The 12,093-nt window shown below is 38.2% G+C and overlaps 1 protein-coding gene across 7 annotated transcripts in view; it reads right to left on the minus strand.

Moving 5' to 3' along the window:
* Positions 1 to 5,823: 5,823 nt before the first annotated feature.
* The window catches only part of NT5C3A (5'-nucleotidase, cytosolic IIIA), a 28,580-nt gene continuing 22,310 nt past the window's right edge, over positions 5,824 to 12,093 (minus strand). For all 7 annotated transcript variants that reach the window (XM_084510502.1, XM_084510500.1, XM_084510501.1 and 4 more), the window contains 8 exons: positions 10,944 to 11,042; positions 10,436 to 10,505; positions 9,679 to 9,725; positions 9,184 to 9,269; positions 8,817 to 8,906; positions 7,455 to 7,617; positions 6,811 to 7,011; positions 5,824 to 6,185 (listed from right to left, as the gene is read on the minus strand). In XM_084510502.1, coding sequence (XP_084366628.1) covers positions 6,084 to 6,185; positions 6,811 to 7,011; positions 7,455 to 7,617; positions 8,817 to 8,906; positions 9,184 to 9,269; positions 9,679 to 9,725; positions 10,436 to 10,505; positions 10,944 to 11,042 — 858 coding nt within the window. In that variant the 3' untranslated portion in view covers positions 5,824 to 6,083. The remainder of the gene's footprint in view (positions 6,186 to 6,810; positions 7,012 to 7,454; positions 7,618 to 8,816; positions 8,907 to 9,183; positions 9,270 to 9,678; positions 9,726 to 10,435; positions 10,506 to 10,943; positions 11,043 to 12,093) is intronic.

Below are 12,093 nucleotides of genomic sequence, written 5' to 3' on the forward strand. Positions count from 1 at the left end.
GTTTCTTAGGCTTTCATAAACATGGTTTGTGATCTGCCTCAATAATGTTTTTTTTGTCAAGAGGAGTTTTTTTTGTTAACATCCCTCTCCACACAACAATCCCACCAAGGCTGGAGGCTGCCATTTCAGAAATTAGAATACAGCTTTGGGGAGAAATGAGGATAAATGGACAAACTTACTGCAAAATAATTATACCACATATTTACTTGCCTAAATAAAGCCAACATAAGGTAGGACCACCTGGTTGCATTAGGCTAAACTGCATAAAATCCAGAAATTATGATTATTTCCATAAACCCTCTGAAGCCTTTCTGTTAGCAGCTGTTGGCGCCCACCTTAAGGGCAAGCTTAGAACCATTTTCCTTGTCAGGAAATAGTTTTACTTAAGCTAAATGCCTCTACCCCTGGCTCTCAGTGTGTGGTGGCCCTTCAAAAGCACAGGTACATCAGCATGGACCTTTCCTGGTCCCTCGCCCTGCAGCACTGGCCTTTGGGTTTTGTTGCCTCCTGCCCTTGATGTGCTGCAGCTTGGGCTGGAGTCCCAAATGGGAGTCCTATTCTTTTCTGCAGAGAAAAAAAAACATTTTCAGATCTTGAGAGACCCGTGGGAACTTGAAGATACCAAGAGAGGGATAGAAGCACTCATCATGCAGCTGGTGGAGTACAACCAGCAAGTTGCCACCAACAGATCCTGGAGGTAAGGAGGGATGGCTGGGAAGTTAAATTGTGCTGGTGTTGACTTGGAGAATTTAAAACAGCCCCTAGCTCCATCAATAAATAAATCCCTCTACATTACCATCTTGGTAGAGGGGGTGACCTGTGGTAGATAAAGAAAAACTAAGAAAGGAAATATTTTCTACCTCAAAAATATATAATTATTTTTAAATGGTAAGTAACTAGATACTTCATAATGTACCTAACAAAGATAACTGATCTTGGAAAAATAGATAACGCTTTAAACATCATTAGTAACTGGATGAAAATGGTCTTGTTTAGCTAAAGTGAGACTCTCCAGAAGATAGGCTGCTGCTGTTCCCCTCTTAGAACAGCCAGGTGCTATTCTCACAGCCTGGCAGCTGGCTCCTATTAGGCAGCTTGTGGATGAGAAGCTGTCTGCAATCAAGGCTGATAATTACCTACTGGATTGTAGCAGGAAGAGGAAAGAAATACAAGTGTGTACCCAGAAAAATCTAGGTTTTCATAAATATTTTTTTCCTGCTGTCATTTGACAGAGAGATTTTCTGCATTATAACTACATGTTTTAAGTATATTCACAAATTAAATCAGAATTTTGCATTTATTGAACTCAAATGTTGTACTTTTCTGTGTGAATAAGCATTCAGTTTTTCTTTAAGTTGAAAAAATGCATCTTTAGTTGTAAGGTCATCATTGTTACATAAGTTAGTGTAAGGTTTTTGGCTCAGTTCAGGACTATTAGTGTGTGTTTGACAGTAAGAGGACATTTGAGCTGGCTGCAACACCACTGAGAAACGTTTTTAGCTAGGTAAAGATCCCAGACACTTGACCTTGGACATCTGCTACAGACAGAACAGATATTGAGGTATGGAAGGAAAAATTAAGTTGTAAATTCACTCAACACTGTTGGTGGTTCTTGCTTTAAGCTTTAGAAATGTGCTTTTGGTTATGGGAAAATGGTTTCGGAAATGCATGATATCTTCCTTTACAAATTGAATCATAAATGAAGTGTATGATTAGGGCTGTAAAACATCTTTGGTTAGAAAATTGATTTAGAAAGACATGCTGTGAACAGTAGGCCTGCTGGAGAAGGATTGTTTAACTTGTAGGTGCTGTGTTAATTTTATTTGCAGTAAATGCAATGCGCTGTTTGCTCATGTTTTTGGAGAGGTGGCTGATAGTATCAATTCTTGCTTTTTGCCAACATACCAGGGACAAAAAGTTGGGATTTTGAAAATGTGAAGGGTGTACCTAAAAATGCATCTTATGCTTTCTCTTAATTACCATGTAGCTAGCAGCAGAACATAAGATGAAGAAAGGATATTGGTAGTCTGTCCAGCAGTATGTAGGTTCTTAAAATGAGACCTCCTGGTTCAGGATGAGAATGTAAACAACTTTTTTTTTTTTCTTCCCTCCCCTAGAAAGCTGTACACGTGGCATTTCAAGTAGATTATTTGGCTTGCAGACACCCTTTCCCTGGGAGATGGGCTCTGCCAGAGAGCTCTGTTGCATCAACAAGCCTCAGATGCTCTTACGTCCCAGCAAGAAGCTGGGCAGGCTCAGTGCTCCTCTGGCAGACCCTTAACACAGAATCAGAGACTGGTATCACCTTGTGATAGGAAAAGAAAGTGTGCTGAAAATACTAACTTACCTGCCTACTTACGGAAGGGTGGTGAAAATCCTTTTCTCTTAAGTGACTGTCATTGTGGACTGAGTGCTTGGTGAATGACAGACAGCTCATTGTCCGTCTGCTTGGAGGTGAGAGTGGTGAGTCTTGCTTGACGTCATGCTTGAGAGATGGTTGCCGGATCCAAAATCCTTTCCTGAGGCAGAGCTTTCAGTTACCTGCATGGATACTGAAAACAATCAAGTGCTTTGCCAAAACCATCTGGTGCTTCTAATACTGCCTAGGCTCTAGCAGGCTTATACTAATGTGAGTAACTTGAACTAAGATGTAGTTGGAGATCCGCTGTGGTAATTGGTTTTAAAGCCTAATGCTCTTATTTTTATTGTGGCTGGATTGGATGACAGGATTCTCATCAGGCTGAAGGAGTGATGGTTTGCTTCCCCTGGGGTTGGGTGAGGTTGAGGTGAGGGATGAATGAGTTCATATGAAATCTTGAGACAAGTTGGACATGAATGTAGGACAGTCCTGCCTCTCAGAAACATGACACAAAGAAACTTCACTGATAGCTGGATTACCAGAGTGATCCTGTGCCAGTGCATGTTGCTGACTCATCTAATGCCGTGGAGCTGTGGCTATCTATCGGCTCCTTTTACATACTCCACATTTTTAACTGTTATCTGTGTTCCAAAGGTAACTTGCCTGTAAATGGAAAAACTTGTCCCAGTGTAAACTATTGGAGTAATGCCTGGTAATTAGCCCCTTGCACCTGGAGACTGGTTGAGTAAGCAGTGCATCCAAACACCTCGGCGTTTTTCAGGAGGCCTTTGCCTTTTGGACTTCTACTTGGCAGCTATGACAAAAAACCCATCCAGCATGATAACTTGTTTTTAAAAACAACACCCAAACAAAGAAATACCAAAAACCTGCCCCCCCCCTCTGATGTTAGCTCAGCTAATATATAAATCGAGTGCCTAAATAATATAAATATGGGTGCCTAAACCCGAACCCAATACATGGACCGTTGCAGAAATTGTCTGCTGACCTTTCCTGTAGATGCTGTGGCATTCCCTAAAAGTCCGGCGATGCCCAGGGTACTGCAGATAGCACTGCTGAGCAGGCACCTCAGGCTGAGGTCCTGGGGGATTCATACATAGCATCACCCTGCTCTTCTTGCCCGGAGTGCTGAAGTTGTAGCGCTGGCAGAAGATGACAGCACAGAAGGATGCTTTCTTCCTTCAAGTTTGGCATGAGACCATCCTGCCTTTCTCTCTGGCCTGGGTGAATGGGCTGGGGAGGGAGAGGCCACATGGACTGTGTGTGAAGCTTGGTTTGATGGCACATCCAAGCAGGAGAGGAAAGGGAGAAAATGCAAACCATTGTGCAGTGAGGAATGTCCTTCGATCCCTGCTGTGTGTTAGGGGTGCCTGCAGGCCTGTCCTGTCCCAATATTGTTGATGTCTTACAGTAGACTTCCTCCTGTTCTTCTGTAACTACTTGCACAAAGCTGCTCTGTGCCAGGCTGCTCCAAGGCACTCTGCTACACCCCAAACTGCCGCCCTGGCCTGTGCCTTCCTCCACCCCATGCAGCTGCAGCAGCTCCCCTGCTCAGCCTCACTTCTGCAAGTCATTCTCACCTTCAGCTCTCCCTGTACTGTATCTCCCACCTGGGCAGTCTTTGCTCCTGTCAGTACCATCAGCTGCAGCACCTGTTGCTGCTGGGCTCTCGGCCTTGTGTGTATGGGAGAGAGCAGTGGCTCTGCTGATGCTGCAGCTGTTGCTGCTGCTTTCAAGCCCTCCCTGTTGCCTGGCTCTGGCTGATGGGCTTCTGGCAGGCCAAGGCTGAGGCAGCTGCTCCTGTCTCCGGGTGTCACTGGCACCGCCAGGGCGCTTTCAGCTCTCCCAGTCTGCTGCTGCCTTAGTCGTGACTCAAGTGGAAGGCAGCCAAGACCCTATCCTCTCTTCAGGCATCTTCTGGTTTAAATGTTTTTCTGCCCAAATAGATGGCTTCTAAGGCTCCTGCTTTTGGGGATGCAGCTGCCCCTAGCGTCAGGAGGAGGGAACAACATGACTGTAGATTGTATACAAGGAGTCCTGTGTAATTGAGGACATCATGTGAGATGTGATTATGAAAGAACGCTCACGCTACTTCGGATTGTGTATCAAGACTCTGCCATCCATTCAAAATGTGTGGATGATTTAATTTCAATTACTGCAGTGGATGCAGAGTTGGGGTAAGCAAACAACACTATCTAGCCTTCTTGGAAAAGTTCTAGCAGGTGTACTGACAGAAATTTTCTGGCTTTGGGGAAAAGAAAAACCAACACAAACAACTGGTGCTACTTAGCACTTAGGCTGAACAGGAATGAGTACATTTTTCGAGATGTGTATGACTTGCTAGTGGGAGAGAAAGCAGATCTAGGCTCTCCTGTGTTTTCACTTCAATTCCTCAGGGAATGGAAGGTGGCACCATTCCTGCTGGGTGTAGAAGAAAGCAAAGGGGGAAGAATCCCTATACTGCATGTTAGGGAAAGTTGTCTGATTGCCACTGTTTTACTAAAGAGTAGAGCTAATACAGCTGAGACCCCTTAGGACCAAGGTCTCAACGCCATCCTTACCTTCTCCGCAATGTATCTACCAGAGTAAGCTTTACAAGCTGTGGTTACATCAAGCTGCATCATTCTGTAGATGATGCTGAGAGGTACTGTAACATGTTCAATACCAAGGAAATACTTTCTGAAGATTCAGTAGATGTTTAAAAAGAGGATTTGGATAATAAAGCTAGAGCAGCTAGATGCCGTACTGATGCCCCTGCTTACAGTTTGTGAAGAGTGGAACTGTAACTTAAAGCCAGCCTAAGGTTTGGAAAGGTGGTCCTTAACTGCTCCTGAGGCATAGAGCTGGTTGTAAGAAAACCTGATTTTTTAAGACGGCTAAATCAGCTTTTAAAATCCAAGATTAAGATCTAGCTTTGCCTTGATTTTCTGTTTGGAGCAGCTCACTGAGAACTGCAAGAGAGATTACTTTAGACAAGTCATGCTAGCTTTGACGTGAAACAGCAGGCTGGAATTGGAGCAGTAGAGAGAATAAGATCTGAAAAGATGTAAGAGCTGGTATGTAAAAGCTACCTACAAGGATGAGAAACTTTCAGGTATACTGACTTATAACAGTATTATTCTCCCATTCCACAGAGATTAAAGAAACAGTAAGGATACAAAATATTTTGTAATGATACACAAATCTGTTAATAGGGAACACTTTGTCTGAACTGGGTGAATGACGCATTTGTACTGAAGAAAACATGTATGAAAAAATTCTGTGACAGTCTGTAGCATATGAGTATAGCTGATACCAAGATATTTTCTTTGAAAGAAGAAAAGGCAAAACAAACCTGTGTACACTGCTTATTCACAGAATGTTTACATCTTCAGTTTTACAAAATAGTCACATTTGCTAAAATGCTCTTCTGAAATGCCTGATTAAAAAGACAGTGAGCCACAGTATCCCATCAGGAGCAGTTTATCACATCTATAAATCCAATTTAAATCAGTCGTAACAGGAGTGTGAGACAAAGAACAGCATAACAGCAGTAAAAGGAGCTTCTAGTTGACAATGGGCACCATATATACGTCAAAATACCAAAATGAAGATAAAAGTTTTAAATTAAACAGTTCTGTCAATGAGTAATAGACACTTAAGATAGCATGTGTGCTCTTCTGTCCAGTTGCCTTCTGGAAGGAATGGAGTGTCCTGAGACTGCAATTTACAGGATTTTCTGTAGGATAGAGTTGGCAACTTCCAGGGATTCATCTTTCACCAAGACAATATCATAAGAATCCATATATTTTTCCAAAAGTTCATCTACCTAATGGCAGAAGGGATAAAGAGAAAGATGCACTTAGTTGTAGAATATTAAAAGATATTTTTGTCTTAAAATACTGCCAATCTTTCCACCAAGTTCAGGAAATGAGCCATGTAAATAGGTATCATTCATATAAGGATGACAGAGAGTAGGAGTAATGTGACATTAACTGTGTTCACGTTTCAGGATTAACCTCACATTTATTCTAGGTTCTCACATGTACAGATACCAGGAAAAACAAACAAACTAACAACCCACCCCTCTGCCCAGTGCTTTCTCATTTTCCCAAAAGGCAGAGAAGAAAAAGAAAACGAGTTTTCTCTCCTGAATGCGAATGTACGTGCATTATCACTTGCCAAACACCCATTTCTCTGTCTCCAAAGAAAATAAAATAAATGTCATGGACTGAATTTGTTATTTGGAAGACTACAGTTTTGCTCAATTATCAATCCAGTATTGAAAGGCAGGAGTGGCGGGGAACCATAAATATGAAATCCACGAAAAACGTTGAGATTCCAAAACAAGTATGGGTCAAACACTTGTTTTGATATTTGATGCTTATTACAATGAACCTGTTGCTAGTTCACAATATTTCACTCAAAGCTTACAAGTATGTCAGGTTACTTACTTTATCATTGAGATATCCGATTTTAAGAATGTGCTCAACATTTGCTACTCCATCTGCCATGCTCAAGTCTCCTTGGGAATCACCCAGCAGTATTATATTACTGTTGTCTTTTAGCTGTTTGAAATACTCTGTATTCTTCAAGGCACCATCATGCTTGTTGTAAACATGAATCAATTCTCCTTTAAATCCTCTTAATATTCCCTATAAAACAAATAAACAAACACTGAAGTTATTTCTAGTATTATGCAGACAAAATAGCATCTAGAATTAAATAGGTATTACTTTTGAAATATGTTTAATCTTTAATTATGAAAAAGATAAATTACTGTTAAACAATGGAATGACTGTAATAGCACTTTTAAGACTAAAAAGTCAGTGATCCTCCCTGCTTGGAGGAGCAGTAAAGGTGTACTGGGCTGAGTGTGAGGCTGTCATTAAAGGCAATGAATGGTATCTGAGTCACACCACACTAACAGTGTTTGAACTATTATCCTCTGTTTGACTGTTCACTTGGGAGTGTGCTGAGTAAGCAATTCTCATTTCATATAAAGCAGGGCAGATGGCCACAACTGTTGTATTAAAATGTTCATCTTGTAGTATATAAAAATAGCCCTTAAATCCTGCAGATAGTCATGCATACATACATTTTCATCAAAATCCATAAAATTGGAAACCACTTTGACATTAGAATGGTAGACTCCAGCCTGGTGGATAACTTCCTCAAGAATGTCCCCAATCCCGGCAGAAAATATGAACACGGGGATATTATGTTCACTGAGTTTATCAAAGAAGTTCTCATATCCTTCTCTGCAAAAAAGGATGTAAATATAAGTCAAATCTCCAAGAAAAAAAAACCAAGAAAGGTCCCAGTTTGCAGAAAACATTACATCATATTTAGAAAACAGTATAGTTTTCACGGAGAATTTGTCTTCGTTTCCTTTGCCTCACCTCTTTAGGTTAGCAAGAACCATCAACCTAACACAAAGCATGTAGTTTTAGGAAAAAATTGCTGTTTCAAAATGTTTGGTTTTGGTCAGCATAATCTGCCCCCTCACACCCTCAACCATCTTAATCAAGCCTGTAGTGGAACTCTTTCTAGCTATCATCAGGCTGCACATCTCCTTTTCATCTTTACTGCTTAAATGTTTGACTTGCTAGCGGAGTCATTAACAAAAAAAAAAAATAATAATAAATATAAAGCTAGGATTTTGGAGTTTGTTGGTTTAAAATCCTGAAAACATTCTTGTCAACTCTTTCCTGAAAACTTTTTAGTTTTCATTACCCAAATCAAAACTATGTACAGTATTCCAAGAATAAGATAGTATCTCTGTACACTTCTCTGCAGACACTGAATGGTAGAATTTTTTTATTATTATTATGAAGGTTCTTGAGGAAATTTTAGCTTGTGAATGAAGATTCAATCCACATGGACTTAAGACTTTCACGTAGCTGCAGACTGTGTGCTTGCTTACTAGTTTTGCAAAGGAGAAAAATTCAGTCAGCATGGTGAACAATTTCACAAGCTAAGTTTTAACATCCCATTCCACTATTCAAAAATTCACAGATTAGAGAACTTTAAAAGAGATAGAAGCCACAGCACAGAGCACGTTTCAAGCAAGTATTTTGCTGGCATTTAAAATTGCCTTTAACCATCGAGGAAGTACATTATTTAATAACATCAAGAAAAATGTTCCTCAAGTCCCTGCATTTTTATCTCATATAAAATTACTACAGGTAATATTTTTTTTTAAAGCAATAAAGTTGAATTCTACATTCCCCTTTAAGAAAAAAATAAAAAGACACCAGTGCAATTTCAAGAGGATGAAATATATGCTGTCATCATCACAGGCATTTATCTACAAAATATAAATAAGGGGGAGCATGAAGCACTCACTATGTCCAAGAATAATGTATTGCATTCTCATTTTTTTTCACTGTCCAAACACACAGTAAAAATCTACGTAAAATGTTTCTAAACAGTATTGTTCAAATCAATAGGAACTTACTTCAGCATAACATCAGATTCCCTCACAATTTCTGCAAACTTATCCTTTTCTAAGCCTTGTTCAATGAGTAATGCATGAGATTTATTGTACCTAGAACATAAACAAAAAATATGTTGGACAACTTATGAAAATTCACCGGTCATTAAATCTTGTGATTAAAAAGCATCCTGTGTTTAATTCTTGCTCATTCAAGTTAACAGCAAAAAAAAACAAAACAACAACAACAAAAAAACAACAGCTATTGTGTAACACTCAGAGATTAATTCAGTTAATGCATTAGCTAAAGCTACATACTGCCATTAATCTGTTTTTAAAAAGGTATTAAATATAATTTTAGTACAACTTGAAGATGGGAAATGTCTCTTACCATTCTACCATATATGGGTATTTTTCTTCAATAGTGAGGGCTGGGTCAATTTCAATAGCATAATATGTTTCTTTCAGCTGCAGTAACTGAAGAGAAAAAAACCAACACAGATGTTTAATGTATCTTTATAACATAACACTTCATATTTGGTCTAACCAATCAAAATAACTTAATTTTATTCCAGTTACATTATTTAGATAAAATGAAATCTGAAATACTCTTTGTACAGACAAAAGGTTAAATTGTTAATATATGTAAGGAGAAAAAACTGATTCTGTTAAACTAAACTATATGCTACTATCAAGAACAGAAGTATTTCTGTTCACTTCTGTTAGTGATTGGATACCTTACAGTCAGCAAGAAAGCTCTCAGAGCTTCAAGGATTTGAAAGGATGACTCGTCCTGTAGTACTGTGTAAATCAACATGCGGTACAGCCAGGGAATAAAACCAGTTCTCTGTACAACAAACAAGCAGCTTGTATGTTTTCTATTTACCTTTTTCCGACATTCCTCTGTGATGAGTTTAGAGTTATCAATGATGTCTGGAGGGGTGGAAAAAAAAGTGGTAAACAAAACATTGTATTTCTTTTCCTTTAGTACTGCAATACACTGTAAATGACTGCAATAATACATAGAATATGGTGTTTGACAGCATACTACTGTTTCCTCAGAACTTTTCTTACCAATAACCAGTAAAAGGAACATTTTTCTTCACAAGCATGATGATATCACAATCCTTCCCTCATATTAGAAAGTAAATTACAAGCCTATTATTTATTGAGAAGTAATTGTTACTGAAATCATTATCAGACATCCTATATATTTTAGGATCCCCTATTTATTAGTAAATATATAATTTACAAGTATTCTAAAAGGGTACAGGATAAAAACATCAAGCATTCCAAGTAGTCTACTAACTGATTCTCAGAGGTGTTGGGGCTGTTACTGGCTCTTGAACAATATAAGTCAACCCTACCATATCTAGCCATTAATAACTCATAGTTTAGAACTTAGTTTATAATTGTGAATGACAGCTTATCTGATTTTAGTTCACACTGACTGTGATTAAAATATATATATATGCATAAAGCCACACAGGCACTGTAATACTTTATTAGGATGTACAGCCTTTGTAACAGGTCAATATAAGATCTCATATATTAGGGAATAAGTTGTATAGAAAATTAAATTCTAGGGAAAACTGAAAGGAGTAACAACCAATCCATATTAAAAAAAAAAAAAAAGTACTCACTATGACAAGTTGGACATCTTTTTCCATTGTAGGAAAATCTACTTAAAGTCATATCAAAATCTGTAATAATCTATTTAAGGAAAGAAAAAGCAAAACTGTCTTACAACACGGAGGGACAAAATAAAGAATGGATAGAAATTCTGAATGATCAACAACAGATGCAGCTGAGTAGCATATCTGTCACAGAAATCTCTGTTTTACTGTAAGGTAAGCTAGAATATCCCATAATTTTTTCCAAGAAAGTTGTTTTTCTAATTTCTTTGGTCAGAGTATTTCCTGAAATTACTAATCTTATATGTTTATACCATTTACTTAACTATCATCTGGATGAATTACAGTTGAATCAGCAAGGTCTATTAACAGAGTTAACAGATGTCTAAGTTTTGAAGATAACTTGAAAGATTACTTGTTTTATATGCAAATATATATATATTAGAATTTTTGGTGCACAGCAAAAGTCATATGATTACTTTCATTCTGAACACATTACAGCTCTTATTATTTTTACCTGAAGTTTTGCAGCTCCACCTTTGATGAGGCCACAGATAATCTCTTCTACTCTCCCTGGGTCCTTAATGTGGACAGTCTTCTTCTGAAATTCTGGCATCTGTGAAGAGTAAGAACAAAGACAGAAATATACCTACAGAAGAAAACTTAATAGGCAATACCTGCTAGCCATCAGACTGGAAGATCTGCATTTATAAACCGTTTCATGTGACACTATGACATACTCAGGATAGGAAGGCAAGTTAGAATGAGAAGAAATAGAAAATTCTCTGGAATTGATTACTGCATATAGTTTTTGTTTGTTTTCAACATGTGTTTTTGTTCCTTTTCCTAATATCAGATTACGCAATAAACTGACACTCACGGAACAGATGATTGTATTTGTAGGATGTAACAGACATGGATAGAAATGGGATGCATGGAATCAACTTGTGGTTGAATTAGATCACTGAGAGATGGCACATATTAAAACTACCTCTTTGTGCGATTAATATACCCTTAAGCTTCCAATACAGAAAAGGAGACAGGCTGATTTTAGAGACTCATTCTATTGTTAAGAATGCTGCGTAAGGTTTCAACCACGTACTCCAGTGCAACAAGGTCACATAGTAATTCTTGGTCACTAGCCAGTCTATCAACTGTTTTCCGTTACCTATTTTAATGCATAGTTCTGAACATAGTATCACACTACATATGCCTTTTGAACTTTGCCTGAATACTCTAATAAATGGTAAATTTGGCTTAAACAAACAAACAAACAAACAACCCTCCTCCCCCAAAACAAAACCTGCTTTTTGCTTTAGAAGTTTGTCTTCAACCTTGCAGAAATGGTAATAGACAACTTACTAACAGAAATTTCCAAATTTAGTATGTATTTCCTTCCTTTATAATCTTATGGACTGTTTCTACAGCAAAGGCTTCAGACACTTGCAAGCTCTGTATGCAGGCATTTATGAGTAGTAAATTTTATTTTCTGTCTGTAGAACTTCAGAGATAATGACATAGATGAATTACATTTTTCACGTTCTGGTCATTCGAATTTTCTTTTTCTTTCTTCCTCCTTTTTTTTTTTTTTTTTTTTTTTTTTTAATAAAAGTATGTAGTCTTTCTTAAGCTATAATCTCCTGACATATTTCTGGAACTACCAGAGT

The sequence above is a fragment of the Aythya ferina genome (genome assembly GCF_964211825.1).
Source record: "Aythya ferina genome assembly, chromosome: 2".
Lineage (NCBI taxonomy): Eukaryota > Metazoa > Chordata > Aves > Anseriformes > Anatidae > Aythya > Aythya ferina.